Source organism: Carassius auratus, chromosome 31 (genome assembly GCF_003368295.1).
Source record: "Carassius auratus strain Wakin chromosome 31, ASM336829v1, whole genome shotgun sequence".
In the NCBI taxonomy this organism is placed as follows: domain Eukaryota; kingdom Metazoa; phylum Chordata; class Actinopteri; order Cypriniformes; family Cyprinidae; genus Carassius; species Carassius auratus.
The window spans coordinates 13,564,662-13,580,806 of NC_039273.1; the positions used below are offsets into that span (position 1 = coordinate 13,564,662).

Genomic DNA, 16,145 nt, shown 5'->3' on the forward strand with positions numbered 1-16,145 from the left:
GCAGATTAACATAACATTTTCATTTTTAGGTGAACTATCCCTTTAAATAAAGTTTGAACACAACAAGTGGAGCTAAATTTTTCATAACAAATCACCACGCAAACAGCTAACATCAATTAGTTGGGTGACAGTTGTTGTCAGCTTGTGTGTGACCCCCTGTTGCAGATCATTTACATAGTTTAAACACCACAATGACTTCAAGACAGACGGCAAGTCATATATATTGCATTTGAAGGTTTCAGCTTATTGGATAACATTTAGAGGTCCTCAGACATGACACTATAAAAAGTACAGAACACTTGGTTCACTTGCAAATGAAATAGACAGGGTTACAGATCACTCTCTGGCACAATCCAAATTGACAGGGCAGATAGTAAATCCAGTGCTTGTTTAGTCCAAAATGTTTTTTTGTATTATTATTATGATAATTTGTTTTTTTTTGTATACTGTTTTTTGACCAGTTTATTGCATGTATTGAAATGACTCTTGAGTGCTCCACCCACTTTTAGAACATACCACATAGAGGTGAACAATAATGTAAAAGCGAGATGAAACAATCAAAATACATAAGAGTTTGGTGTGCTTTCTTTAAATGCTCCATCATATAACAAACATTAAATATTAATACAAAACAAAACAAACAATAAAAGAAAAAAAGTATATAAACAAAACAACTACACTTATATAGAGGTCAGCAAAGGTCATATTACACCACATAAACAGGAAAGTACCCACACAGCTACACTAACTGATGTTATTTTGCCACTTGGCATTTAGATTGTGAGTGTGGATAATGGTGGAATTTGTTCATGCATGTACATGCACATTAGCAGTCCTTCCAAAACAAAAGTCCATCTGTGACACACATCATTAAATATTTAATAAATAATTCATACTGTATTTACCATTACACTAGACTATGCTGTTAACTCGGTTTTTACACTGTATCTGAAATATTAGTGTGTATGTTTGTATTGTTGCTTTTTTACTTTTGTGTTTATTCACAACAACAACAATAACAAAAATTAAAAGTATTAGAATAAATGTATTTTTGTGACAATTCTACTACTACTACTACTAATAATAATTTACGTTAAATTCAAATGCAATTTAAAAGTTAATTATTCATTGTCATATTATGACAACATTCTAAAAATCTAACACAATAATGCCTTTTTAGAAGTCTTTATGTCATGTGAGTGAGCATCATTTTAAGTATTCTTTTCAAAAGTACATTTTTTGCACTTTTGCAGTTGGCAGTGGTTGCCATGAACTGTAGTTTCCCTCGCATCCGCTAGATGTCTCTCGTGAGTTAACTCGTGAGCGCTGTTTATATGAGCGCGCACAGGACGCGCGCACGGCCAGAGAAACAGCAGCAGGATGGCGAGCAAGGACACAACACAGAGTTCCCCACATCCAGCACGAACAAAATCACTATGCGTTGGACTTCTGCGCCTTTTATTTATTTCATTTATTCACATGGCAGAGGCGAACAACCAAGGTAACCTCCTGAAGCGTGTTTTGTGTTTTAAGCTGGTTTTCGTGAGTCTGTATGGCTTGTATACATACCGCGGCTCCACTGCAAGCTAAAAACTGTTAGCTTCGAGCCTTAGCGCTTCAGCGAGCAAAATAAACATTAGGTCAAGCCTTATCCACAATAATGAAGTCACAGTCCTGGCTAGGTTCATTTAAATGACATGTGACAGCTCATGCTGTTTTTATTTTCTTGACGTAAATCTGCTGGATAATATTGCTCAGTCATTAGTTTAGTTGAGTATTGGAGCTAACAGGCTTAGTCATATTACATTAGCTGACACACTGAACCTTGCTGAAGTTAAAAAAAAAACTCTCAAAAAAACAAAGAGTATTGCTCTTTAAAACTCTAATTCATTCAAGATCGGTTTTATCTATAATATAGCACTTAATGATTATGTTCAGTCCCCATTGGTGGCGGCTATTTCATGTCTTGGGACTATTTTGGCTAATAAATGCGGGTTTGGCACGAAGTTTTACCTTGTAGAAATAACGTTCATAAAGTTTCAGACGCCAGAACGTCATATTAAAGCAATATCGGTTGGGTAAATGAGTTAAAGGTTGAAAGTATAGTGTTAATGTGAGAGTTTTGTTTCTGAGGCCCAGTCAGTCAGTGACATGTCAACTGACTCGGAGAGGGAGGAGCTGGTGACTGCTGCAAGTTCATGCAAGTTTTTACTATATTTCAAGCACAGTTAAATACAGTATGTCCTGGCAGTAATTTGTTGTTAAGTAGTGTATTATGGAGTTGTCAGATTGCATTTGAAGGTTTCAGCTTATTGGATAACATTTAGAGGTCCTCAGACATGACACTATAAAAAGTCTTATCAAAGTGCAGAACACTTGGTTCACTTGGAAATGAAATAGACAAGGTTGCAGAGCGCACTCTGGCACAATCCAAATTGACAGGGCAGATAGTAAATCCAGTGCTTGTTTAGGCCAAATGTATTATTATTATTATTTTTTATATATTGTTTCTTGACCAGTTTATTGCATGTATTGAAAGACAACAGAGTCAGTGTCAACAGACAACTAAAGGGTTACTTCACCCAAAAATGAAAATCTGTCATCGTTTACTCACCCTCATGTGTGTGTAAACCTCTTTCAGTCTTTCTTCTGTGGAACACGAAAGAATATATTATGAGAAAATGGTGGTAACTAAACACTAAACGGTTTTGGTGACTATTAAGATCCATTGTTTGGACAAAAAAAAACAATCATTTCAGAAAAAAAGTTATATGGGGTGACATGAGGCTCAGTAAATGATGACAGAATTTTTATTTTTGGGTGAAATGTCCCTTGCTCATCAGTACTTAGTGGTCTAGTTGACCAATATGGGCTTTACTGTAACCAATGGCAGTGTCTATAGATCATTTTGACTTAAAGTATTACACATTATGTCAAAATTGAGTTACAACTATAATCGTTCTCTTGGGCTGAGATCTGTTCTGTAATAGGTTTTTCCTCGACTATGCACAGTGGGAAACTTTATAAAATTAGTAAAAAACAACAACTTTTAAGCCATTTTTGCTGAGTTATAGTGTTGGCATAGCGTTTTATCTTAAGGAAGAATTGTCCATTGACAACTTATGACAAGATTGTCTGGAGATTTTGTAACACTGGGAGGAACACGATGACATCCAATGACTCTCATTACTTGTGTTGTTTAGGTTGTCACACTACATGCTCTAAATGCTTGAAAGCTGTAGATCATTGAAGGTGTGTGATCTTTGCCCTTCAGAGACAGCGTGTTTTTCTCCAGAATCCCTGGATTACTCTGCCTCTTTTGCTTGGACACTGGGGCAATCCAAAGGTGATTTTAGGTCTTAGATGTGTGTTTGCCTTGTAGTGAGTTTTTTTAGGTTGGTTGTTGTCAGAAATGGATGTTGATAAAATCAAAAATCTAAAGCTTAATTTCGGTTGAATGAGATCCATTATTTTTATATGATGGTAAGTGCAGAGCTACACGTCTGAGGCACAGATAGCAGGAAGCGAACAGCTGTTGGTGTACTGGCGCACAAATAAGAGCCTTTCCTGCGCTCACTAAAGCTGCGTGAGCGTACTGTATCTGTCCGGGCCCTGCACAAGCTGAGACGGTGAAGGATGTTCAGCTCAACTTCTCGCATGTTGAATGAGAAACGAAACTGACTAAACTGTGACAAAACTGTAATGCTTATTATTTTTTTTATTTTTTTTTACCTTAAAATTACATTGACTTAATTTGATTTAAAAATCACCTGCTGTAGCACACATAAAAAAGTTTAATTCATCCAATTAAAAAATTTAGGGTAATGATTCACATCTATATTTTTTTACTTGAGACAATAGTTATTTATTTTTCATTGGCTCAAGTAATAAAAAAATATAGATGTGAATCATTACCACATTTTTTATTTTATTTTTTTATTGGATGAATTAAACACTTTGCATCTTTGTTATTCGCACCAACATTATTTGTTTGAACATTTTGTAATAATGTATTTATTTATATGCTCAATTGCTGTTGCATAATTCTGTTCATTTGTGCAATAGCACATAGTGTTCTAATTTTTCGAGGCCTAGATCTCACTCAGCGTTATGGTCTTCAGTTGTGCACAAAATGTTTAACATACAAATGGTTTTGCGTTTGGTTTGCTGGCTTTCCAGTGCTTCTTTCCAGTCTTTTCCGCTTGCTCCTTTCCAGTGCTGCTGTGATTGAGTAATATAGCAGTCAGTGTCTCATGCCATGGCCTCAACTACAGTTGACAATGCATATGTCTTTGTTTGGCTAAAAGGAATCCATCAAAGGTTTGTGTACATGAGCATGAGTTAGTTTCCGGAGTAACATGATGTATTTGCTCATTCAGCAGCACCTGGCTCCCTGCCTCTGGTTCTCTACAAAGCCACTGAAGGTTCTGACATGCATTCCATGCACTACAACATCCATGACTGTCTTTTGGCATTTAAAAAGTATGTGTAGAAGCCACCTTTGTTGAAAAGAACATAAGCATTTGCTACATTTGTTTGGTATCACTTGAATGATGTGGTGGTGTTAAAGTGTTGGACCAAGCATAGAATTCCATGAAATTTAACTATACAAGATCTTCAGTTATAGGGATTTGTAATAAAAATATATCTGGTGTGTAAAGATGCTTTTAAACAGCGAAGTTCCAGACTCTTTCTGGCAAGCATCACTTACTCACTATGAAATCCTTTTTGGATTACACATTCACATTCACAATTACACATTCAGCACATTTCCACTTCTTTCCCAAGTTCTTAAAACCCCAAATACTTTAAAATGAATAATTCAGCTTGTGTAACCAATGTAATACTTTAATAATTGAAAGTAATGGTCCTTTTATTTACACAAAATAAACTAATCTTTCCTGTGAAATTAAGTTAATTCTAATAATACCATTATAATATTCCCTTGGTAAAAAAAAACAAAAGCAATAGAACCCCTCCCAAAACACTATAGAAAATCTAATGGGAATATTAATGGGAATTATATTGGCTTTAATTTAAACTATAATGGTGTCTATATGGTATTTGTTGGATTCTGTTGATGGGATGTAATCTGGCAGATGGGAAACAATAGAACAATGCCTATTAGAATAATGCCAAAAACACACTTCAAAGGTAATTTTTAATTGCTTTAATGGAAACCATAAAATGTGATGTTTTCTATATTTTTTTTCATCAGGTGTACTGTGCTGCACACAATTGACAATTTTAAGCTGAAGCTTGACTTTGCAAAATTAAAATAAAAAATCAAATCACTATCGCAATATCTGTCAAAAAAAAAATTGCAATTAGATGTTTTCCCCAAATCGCAGAGCCCTACTGTAGACTCAGTGTCTTAACACCCCATCTTTTTACAGGTTTCAAATCTAAATTGATGGGCATTGGTCCAATTGAAACTAGACTCAAGATTAAATGTTTATTGATGAGATGGACTCCGCATCTTTCTAAGATAATTAACTATGTAATGTGGAAAGTAAAGTGTGTTTTTTGTACCTCTGAAAGTGTATACGAGGGAGCATGACTGGCCTCTATCACTATAAACTTCACTAGAGTTACAGAACTGCAGACTAATAATAGCACTTTGAGTAGACAGACATGAAGTTGAATATGAGAACTCAGGAGCTCTGGGAGGACTTGCCATTAGCAATCTGTAAAAAATCTGCTTCTTCTTAACGGGCTTCTGATGTTATATTTTAGTATAAGCACAAGAGAAATTTTATTAGCTGACAATATGGATGTCCCTTCAGGCTTATCTGTTTTCTGTGCCCACTTGTATATTTATTGACTGTCATCAGTTGTTCTCTGTCAAACTATCGCTCTGTATTTCACTATGGGAATCTCCCCAGGGGTGATAGACTATGGAAGCACCAATTACACCATGGTGGACCAATCACAGCTAATGACAAGGAGCCCACCCCCTCCCTATATATAAAGCTGTAGGTCTCTGTCTTGATCGGAGGTAAAGAGGGAGAAATGAAGATGACATAGATTTACAGTATAGTAATGTTCTATCTGGAAGTATTTATTTAGTGATTGGTGTTAAAATGTAATCTGTACGGAACATCGTTGTGTACGGAACATGGTTAGTCTGTTACCCGAAAAATTCCCATACGAAAGACGACATCTTTGACGGGGTAAAATGTTTCTTTATCTCCTTCAGCCATCCTACATACGGGTGACTCTAACTGCTCGCACCAACCGGAGGAGTAGGGGTCGTGTGACTCGTGGTGATCTTCTCTGCATACATCTGAGGGAGTCCTGCACTTTCCGTCTTTGACAAAATGCAAAAAAACTGTGCATACCGCAGGAACGGTATAGTGAAAATTGTTAGTGGTTCTGAAACCGTGACTTTTCCAAACTGTGGTATACCTTGAAACCAGTTATCGTCCCATGCCTAGATGTGTATAGCATGCATGGGTGTAGGAGTAGGAGTACGGATGTAACGATTCGCTCAACTCACGATGCGATTCACGACTTTGATTTCTCGATACATATTTTTTTTACACAATGAGATTTAAGACAGATTATAAATGAAATGTGTCCTTGTTATTGCTAGGACAAAATGCTGCATGTTTCTTTGTGAAATTGAAATATAACACTATAATAATAATCTAATATGGCGTATTATTGCTCTTTTGTTGGTTTTGCTTGCTTCTATTGTCCTCATTTATAAGTAGCTTTGGATAAAAGCATCTGCTAAATAACAATTTAAATATAATGTAAATATAAATAACAAAACTAAGTTAAAATTTTAAAACAAGACCCAAATAAAATAAATAACACATATAAAATAAATCTGTTCATATAAACAAAATAAGGCTTTGTCTGTGCTCTTTCCATTTAAAATGAGGGACAACCACTGCATTTTAATCATGATCCAAACAAAGATGCTGCATACATGCAACATAAGCATCTAAATTTGATTAATTCCGAAATTTGAAGCAAAACCAGAATGGTTTGACTTCAGTTTTGTGAACCTATACATATAAAATATCTGCATGAAACAGAAACATCAGACCTGCTGTATGAGATGCAGATTCACTCTCTTCATATTAGGCTTCATATTAAGGCCTTTAAAAACTGTTAACACGGTTTATAGTTACGTTTCGCATATTAGTTTAAGCGGCTCGGCCTAAAGACAGTAAGTTCCCCTCAGATGTAGATTCATATAAACTCCTACCCCTAGTTGAAACTCAACTTATTTTAGCATCTCAACCGATTTGAATCTTCACATATTTGAGTCGATATTCAACCAGCTCGCGGTTAATCATTACATCCCTGGTGTCAAGTATGCCCAGGCAGTGCAGGTGGAAAGTTGCTTGCACTGTTGTTTGATGCTGGCCAGGATTCTAGAGAGAAGGGGTAGAGTGACGGCATCTTCCGAAGATGATCCGGTTCTCTCCGCTGTCCCTCCTTCGACAAAAGGGTCCCAACCCTCTCCCCTGCGTCATCTTTCTTCATGGGGGGGGGATATTATGGATTTGGAGTCCCCTGAGTTTACACCACTTTTCCACCAGCTGTTGTTGGCTGACAGCGATGAGGTTGAGGTAGATGAGGAAGATGAGGAGATGAGCCGGATGATGAGGAGCAGGATGATGCTATCCTGTCTGCAGCCCAAGCATCCAAAAAAACTAAACTTCACTTCATTGTTGATAGCCTATCAAGCCAAATTAATGGAGGAGCTGGGTAATGTGCTGTTTTATGAAAGGAGTGAGGCGTTTGAGATCAGTGTCGAAGCAGCTGGTCCCATCATGGGATTTGTATGTGGTCTTGAGTGCTTTAACTCGGACAAGTTTGTTTGTGTCGCCGTCGAGCTGATAAACTGTCCATGAAACATAGCACGGTTTAGTTTCACTTGCTGTGTAATGTTTCTCAAATGCAAAAGAAATGGGAACGCGGTGGTCACGCCAGTGCGACCGCTCACAAAAATTTGTTGCAACAGCACAAAATGCGACCATTTATTCACAGTCTGGAGCTCTGGGTCCGTCCTTTGGAGAGACGTGGTGTAATTGGTGCATGCCTGGAGGCATTCCCATAGTAAGATACCTTGCTCTGTTCTCAGAGAACATTTCCTGTTTGAAGTATTTTGATAAAGTGATGAAGCTACTAACATAAAAACATCAGAAATCAGACTGATGTAAACTTCATGTTGACCACATCAGTTTCTGACTTTTCGATTTATGTTTTTCTTTTTTGCCATTTCCTGGCCTGAAAAGATACTGTTTTCAGGATACTGTGGCAACTATAGCTTCTCACAGTAATGCATGAGACAGTGAAACAATACAATTCTTCAAAGTCCTCAATCAAGAAGTCACTTGAGACAAATCCAGACAGGTGAATGATCGCAAAATTACTCTAATGATTCCCTTTCTTTTCAGTTCTTTTATGCTGCCTGATGGGTAATCGTGTCCAAATCTGATACACTCCCAGAGAGAGATGTTCTAACACTGAGAAATCAAATCATCAATGGCAATGGCATTGTTTTCTAATATCCAAACCTCATGGAAATTTTGTCTGTCTACAGCTTTCATACAATCAGACAACATCCTGGAGGTACTACACTTTGGGGAAGGAGGCCTCTTGCAGGTATGTTTTTGTGAGTCTGTTAGCTTGTCTGGATACACAAAGCAACTGCTGTAATTTGATGCAATCTCATGAACAAACTGATGATCTTATGAGACAGTTCTTCAAAACCTCTTTGAAATGTTCTTGATGAATCTGCATGAGCAGTTATTGATTTAGCATCTTGGTATCTTTTGATCTGGATGATATAATTGCTTTTTGTTAGGGCTTTATGATTTATAGCATGTGATTGTCTTGCGAGTACTCTTCGTAAAGCTGGTTCTGTGATTAGCAGTAAATGTCCATCACCTGCTTTTAAATGGAGCGGTTCATCTGCGATTATGACGTGATATTGCGTAGCTTGTCAGCGAATTACGGCTCTGTATATTAAGTTCTGCTCCATTTGTAAGCAAGTGATTGACATTTGCTACTAATCGCAGAACCAGCTTTACTGACGCGACGTATGACAATTGCATGCGATTAATCATGCAGCCCTACTTTTTGTCTTGTCTCACTCTCTGTAGTGGTAAGAGTTATGAAACTAATGTAAGTGTAATTTAGTTTATTTTTGGAAAATAAAAAGTTTGTTTTTCCCTTTCAGCAAGAACAGAATTATAGGAAACACAAAACAATTATTTAAATTAAATTTAGCACTTTTTTGGTACTCCAGTTGTCTATAACTTAATTTTACTCTAGGTTAATCAGAGGTTTACAACAGCTTTAAAGGCTTTATCAATTTGACATTTTAATAAGTCTTTGTAAAGGCTTCTTTCTTTTTCTAGTACTGTTTGTGTCATTCTTTGCTGTACTATTAATGGTTAATTATTCTTCAAAAAGGTGTGACAGCCTAAATGATGTATTCAAATTACTTTAATTGTCCAATAAACTACTTACAAATATAAAAAAAATATCTGAGCCATTTTGAAAGCGTAGCTGTAATAGTCCCTTGAATGGAACTTTGAACACTATGATCTTACTGGTTTTGTGTACATGTGAGTTTGGACTTTTGTGGAAATGTTAAGGTTTATCAATAGACTAGACTGTACTCCCAATCCAGTTGTTTCCTTCTTATTTTATCCCTACAGAAGTGAACCTCAGTGAGAACATCTCTAAGGTTATCTTTTTGAGAGTCTGATGCACACACTGTGTATACAAACAATAGCCCATCAAAATGGCAAGGTCCAGAAGATAGACTTCAACACTTTGCTAAAAATGTGTTTGATCTAGACCTTCTGTCATTGTAACCTGCTCTTTATAGATATCCTGCATACTACTATGATGTACTACTAGTTTTCATTCGAGTCTCATTTAATTTCTTTTCTTTTTACAGACAGAGTCTGATATTGATCTTAACTCATATCGTCAAAAAAGGTAAGGTTAAATTTCATACACCCAAAGATTGTCTGCATGAAACATTTTGGACGTCCTTGGCCAGAGTCAGCATGTGATTTTATATTAGATTGTCCAAGAAACATTTGTTCAGTACTCAATGAGACATGTGAACTAAATATTCCCACTACACTATGAGATTTTTCCTGTGCTCAAGAAAAAGAGCAAAAAACACAAGCGTCACAAGCTGTAATTTCATCAGACTTCCTTTGGATGTCAAATGATTTACTCAGATTCAGATACTCTTGGTGGTCATTGGCATTCAGTAAATTGTTGCAAAGCAGAGTTAAAGGAATGAATAAATCAATGGATGAATGAACGGTGTGTCTTTGCTCTGGCATTTTAAGTACTTCAGTAGTGATTTTACTCTTTGGATCAGGGGTGAATTGGGTAATTATCTTCCATCCCAGTAAGCACTTCTCATAGATAGCGAGTTAATGAAATTAAACAACACTGTCCTTTAAGTTTGTAAGCAGAGGAACTGGTATAAAATAGCAATGAGTCCGAGTCAGAAAATATATTTTTCTCTTAAAACGCCAGAGGAATATTGATGATCCCATTTTCTTTTATACGTTATTTCAGACTTGTTTTGAACTAATTCCATTAAATCAACTTTTTGTGTACTAGTTGGCCTTTTCATTTGTTTAACCAATCAAAGCTTGAGGGATTGGCCAGCCTACTTCTCTGTATATGCTTGCGGTGGCTGGATTTCATTGGCCAATTGTCTGCGTTGTGACTCGTCATCTCAGTTGCAGGAGAACACACCCTTAGTCAACACCATCAGCATGTTGCATACAGTTTAGTGTGCATGGCCAAGTGTTGCACAAGTGAGACAATGAGGAAGCAAGCAAATGCTGTTTGGTATATTTTTATTACAAAAATTAATAGCTTTTTGATCTAGTGCTAATAGACTTAGAGGGTTTCCTCTTTTGCTGATGGATGGACAGATTTTCTGTTGTGTTTTCAGATCTAGTATTGAACTTTGTGTCTACTGATAGTGGTGTCTTTATTGCAGACCTTTATGTTTTTATTTTTATTTTAAAGCATGCTACGACACGTGCACAGTTGGGAAGTGGTTGACACCATTTCAGCTGTGTTAGGGACTTTGTTGCAGCTTTTTTTTTTTCTGTGGTTTGTGCCACCAGACCAGTTAGCCTAGTTAATGCATTGAGACTTATTTTTATATTTGATCACAAGGCATTAACTATATCTGATCACACCCCACCAAAACGATGTATGACTCATATTTTATGTCTCCTTAAAATTATGTTGATCTGCTGGTGGCGTGGTTTTCACCGTTTACCTCTTTTCTAGTTCATTTCGACTAAACTGTGTAGCCAGAGGTCATGCTGACACTGTTTGATTCAGGCTTTTAAATCATCCACATTAGTTCATAAGTGTTTGTGCTATCCTTACGTAAGATGCAGTAGAGAGATTCACAAGATACAGACTCTATTTCTCTTGAACACATTGCCGTGCAACCTGACATGCAACTTTCTGTTGTTAATCCACAAATCTGCTGCGTGCCTTGCTTCAGAGTGACATTGTTCTGACAACCAGGGTTTAAGAGCCATTGTAAGTTTTAGTAGTTTAACATAAGTTTTGCCTCATTCGCAGATGTTTGGGGCCTTGTATAGGAGTCAAACTGTTTTAGAACACGTTACCCCTCTATGAAAAATATGAGTTATTGTAGTAACTTGCCAGTAGAGAGAGTGATGAATAGTTCTACATAGTGTTGAGTCTGTTGTCTAGTCTAGACAAAAAAATTATGGTAATATTTAACAGTAATTTGTTATGTTGTTGTTTAATTTTAATTTAAAATTGTTGTTATTATTGATGATGATGATAATATTAATAAAAAATTAATAATAGTGAAAACAATCATCTTCAGATAATCAGATATCTTGGCTTATGCTTTCAACTATAGGGATCTCTTTTACATTACTATAAGGTTACAATTAAAAACAGAGCCTGATCTTAACTTCAATTACTATTTATTTATATATTAAAATAGGCACTCAAATAAAATAAAATGTATGCAAAAATGTAACTTGCACATAATGCTGTTTTTTTTATTATTCATTTCTAAATTATAAAAACTCTTTGTTGAAATATATTAATTTACACCGTGCCTCTCATAACTCGTTTCATAACCGATTCATTTAAACATTAAATAATTAAGGCCTCACTAGCAGGAAAAGTAAAATGTAATGATTTATATAGTCTGTATTTTTGTGAATGCTCTTCTCTGCACTTTATTTTCATTAGTGAATTAATGAGCTGTGGACACTGATGGCTGCCTGAGGTAAATGAAATGCTACGTGACATTTTGTTTACAAGCTTTTTTTTATTGCTGTCTTTCAAAGGTTGAAACACTGATTGAGCGATTACATGAGGCATGAGATGTTCATTCATGTTTTTTTGCGTTGAAACTAGTAGTAAAGAGGAGCTGAATCCCGCCACGCTGCCGTTTGAACTGAGGTGTTTGTGCAGCGATTTGTTGCACCAAAATTGTATTTATTGTTTGAATTTCCTGAAAAAAAATATTTAAATTTAATTTGAAAGATTCTAATAAAAAGTAACAATTTATAAATCTGGAAATTTCCAATGAAGTTCCTCTCATGCAGTGGTTAAACCAGTGCTGTATGTGTTTGGTACATATGTGTACCGAACCGAAAGACCCATACCGAGATTTTTCCCTAATCGGAGTACAACTGTACAATAAAACTGTTCATATTTATGTATGTATTATACTCCCATTAAAAACAACCAAGACCTCACTTCAAAGGTTTTTCAAAGCAGTTTCTTCTTGGTGAGTTGGGTTATTTTAGCATTCTGGTGTCTGGTTCATAGTTTGCTACTACTTACTAAAAAATATTTCCTACAAGACAAATGTATGCTTGTTGTTTTTTCGAAACAATGACAGTACCTTAGGCCACATTAGTTGGTTACACCCTAAAATCACTGATATCGGACCATATCATTTATCATAGATTAATTATTTAGTCTGCCAACTGCTAAATCTAGCCAATATATGAGGAGAGTAGTGTAAAATGAAATATGGTACAATGGGGAGGGGGAATGGGATTATAGACTTCAAACTCTGAGAAAATGTATGTGTGAATGTGGTTTGGTGTTTGATCCAACTCTTTGTATCAAAGGTTTGCCCAGTGGAAGGATGTTTCAACTGAACTTTTAATGTTTGGGGTAAACCTGATGCTCCCATGCCAGACAAAGCCTATTTGTTACTGTGTATGTGTAAGTTTGGGTGTATATTTCTATTTGCCTGAAGAAAAATAGAGAGGCATCATTTGATCTCTTTGACAGGACAAAATATGGTGTGTTTTGGGGAGGGAAGAGAAAAAAAACAGCATATTGGCTTCCCCTCATTTACAGTGTATCGTCTTTCTCTTGCAGTGCGTCCTCTCAGCGGGGGAACAGCAGACCCATACGCTTTGAGCCTCCAATGCTGGACTTTCATGAACAGTAAGAACACCCTCACTGGGTAGTTGACTTGACGTATAAAGCAATGACAGCACTGTCCTACAGTTTAAAATAATATTGAATCCTCTAAAACACATTTTTTAATTAGTACTAATGCAGGAATATTTATAACAAATCACTGTTTATATAAACTATTTAACTGTGAATTTAATCTAAAGGTTTCCTGCTGGCTTACTATCACTATTCTAGTTTTAAAGAATGACCAATTTGTCAAAATGCCTCAACTAAACAAAGAAAGTTCCTCAATCGTTATTATTGGAGCTATATATTATGAGCTATATGTAATGCACTGATTATAATATTGCCAGATGTAAGATGACCTATTCTAAGAAATGCTGGGTGGATTTCTACAGAATTTGTAAAAAAAAAAAAAAAAAAAAAAAAAAAGAAATTGTGCACTTGAATGTAGTTTTGTTACACTTATTTTATTTGGTCTTTTGTGTATTTTAGTATGTGTCATTTAAAGAAGCTAAGGGTCCGGAAAAGAATTTGCTTATTTCCCCAGCAGTCATGCAGGAATTTCTTATGTGTTTTTATTAGGGATGCACGATATTGGATTTTGGCCGATATTCGATATGCCGATATTTTCTAAATAATTTTGGCCGATGCCGATACCGATATCGATATATATACAAATATATACTGATATATTTACAAATATATACTGATATATTTAAACTTTAATTTTACTGAAGAGAAATCCATGTATCTCTTCTGTACTGATTCTACCATAAATTTATTATTTTACAAATGTAGACAGACATTCACATCTGAAAAACAGGTCAATTATTTCACTTGGAGAATATCGGTTTGGCTCATCGGCAGAAATATTCATATCGGCCGATACCGATAATGGTCATTTTAAGCTTTTATCGGCCGATACCGATGTTGTGCCGATATTATCGTGCATCCCTAGTTTTTATAATAGTGTTTTTTTTGTTTTTGTTTTTTATTATTATTATTTATGAATAAAATAAAGTCTGTGATTTACATTACTTGATAAATACTTGATAAACTATAAATGAAGAAAGGCAGCCAAATAAGGATGACCCCACTGGGGCATTTTGATTAAGTTATTCTTGAGAGCTTTGTTTTTCCTTCCATATGCCCTTCTTAGTTGTCATTTATGAATTTTTGAATGAACTGTCAGAGAGTGGAGTTGTAAAACAAGCTTTTTATATTGTCCTCCTGCCAGATAACTCTGATTTCACCCCTCTTTGACTTCCTATGGAGTCGTTGCACAGTCTCTCTCTCAGCAGCAGCAAGCAGTAGAGCCTCAGATAAATTAATATCTTATACTTTAACTGCATACTGATAGCATGTTCAGTTTATTTATCTGATTATTTGACAGGTCGATTGAGAGAGAATCAGGTTTTTGACTCATTTAGATTTTGCTTCTAGTATGTACTTGCATATAGAGTGATAAATGGGAACGAGCCACCTCAGATGCTGAATAGACTCATTTATTTTTAGTTAACCTAATTTTCATTTCAAGTTAACATTTACTGACACTTTTAAAGGTAAAGCTTTGACTCCAGAAGCATGTCACACACCACTCTGTCCTTTTCCTGGTTGCTAAATATTATTTTGTCCATCCATAGGCCAGTTGGAATGCCAAAAATGGAAAAAGTTTACTTACACAATCCAAGTTCAGAAGAAATAAGTTTAATATCAATATCAGCGACAACATCACATTTTCATGCATCTTTTTTTCAGAATAGGGTAAGTATTTTTTTTAAGTATCATGTTTAAATAATTGACATTTATTATGTACATTACCATTTGTAAGTTTGCAGTCAGGAAGATTTTTTAAAAGTTAATTAGAAATTAATACTTTTATTGAGCAGAGGGGCATTAAATTGTTCAAAATGACAGTACACTGATACAGTAAAAAAAAACTTATTTCAAATCAGTTCTGTTCTTTTGAATGGTCTACTAAACCAAAAATATAACAGATTCCAAAAACATATTAAGCAGCGCAACTGTATTCCACATTGATAATCAGAAATATTTTAGCGTGGAAATTAGCATATTAGAATGATTTATGAAGCATCATAAGATACTGAATTCTTAAGTGATGGTGCTGAATTCTTTCAGCATTTATTTCATATTTCACAATATTATTTTTATGGTGTTTTTGATCAAATAAAGCATCCCTAGTAAAGCATCCCTTGACCCCAAATTTTTGAATATTAGTGTATTTATCACAGAAAGACCCAACTTTTGATCTACAAAGTACTGAGACAGCTTTGACTTCCTGTTCAAACTTGGCACAGAAGAACAGGAATGTTCTTTTAGCTTGTGTGCCAGCTGCTGGATGTGTGTGATATACCTCATCTTCTTGTTTGGCATGGAAGATGACGTAAATGTCTGAGCTCACACCAAAGGTCATCTGATGAAGACCTCAGTGAGGACACCTCCTTGCTTTGTATATTTTTGATGTGTGGAAGGAGTTATTGACCTTCACCTTTACACACGTCAGTAAAACCGCAGGACATTGGCCTTACTGAAATGTCTCATTAAAGCTATTAGTGTGTGGGTTTTCACACTCTATTTGGTTATAAATGAAACACATCCCACCTCTTCCTGACACCTGCATAAATCAGCTCCTCTCTGCCCTGGCTAATGGATTGTGGCTGACCAGACTCGAC

At 35.7% G+C, this 16,145-nt stretch overlaps 1 protein-coding gene across 2 annotated transcripts in view; it reads left to right on the plus strand.

The window, feature by feature from the left end:
* Window positions 1–1,358: 1,358 nt before the first annotated feature.
* LOC113050592 (transmembrane protein 131-like) overlaps window positions 1,359–16,145 on the plus strand; it is a 37,226-nt gene continuing 22,439 nt past the window's right edge. For both annotated transcript variants that reach the window (XM_026213724.1, XM_026213725.1), the window contains exons 1-5: window positions 1,359–1,501; window positions 8,564–8,625; window positions 9,932–9,972; window positions 13,408–13,476; window positions 15,096–15,216. In XM_026213724.1, coding sequence (XP_026069509.1) covers window positions 1,381–1,501; window positions 8,564–8,625; window positions 9,932–9,972; window positions 13,408–13,476; window positions 15,096–15,216 — 414 coding nt within the window. In that variant the 5' untranslated portion in view covers window positions 1,359–1,380. The remainder of the gene's footprint in view (window positions 1,502–8,563; window positions 8,626–9,931; window positions 9,973–13,407; window positions 13,477–15,095; window positions 15,217–16,145) is intronic.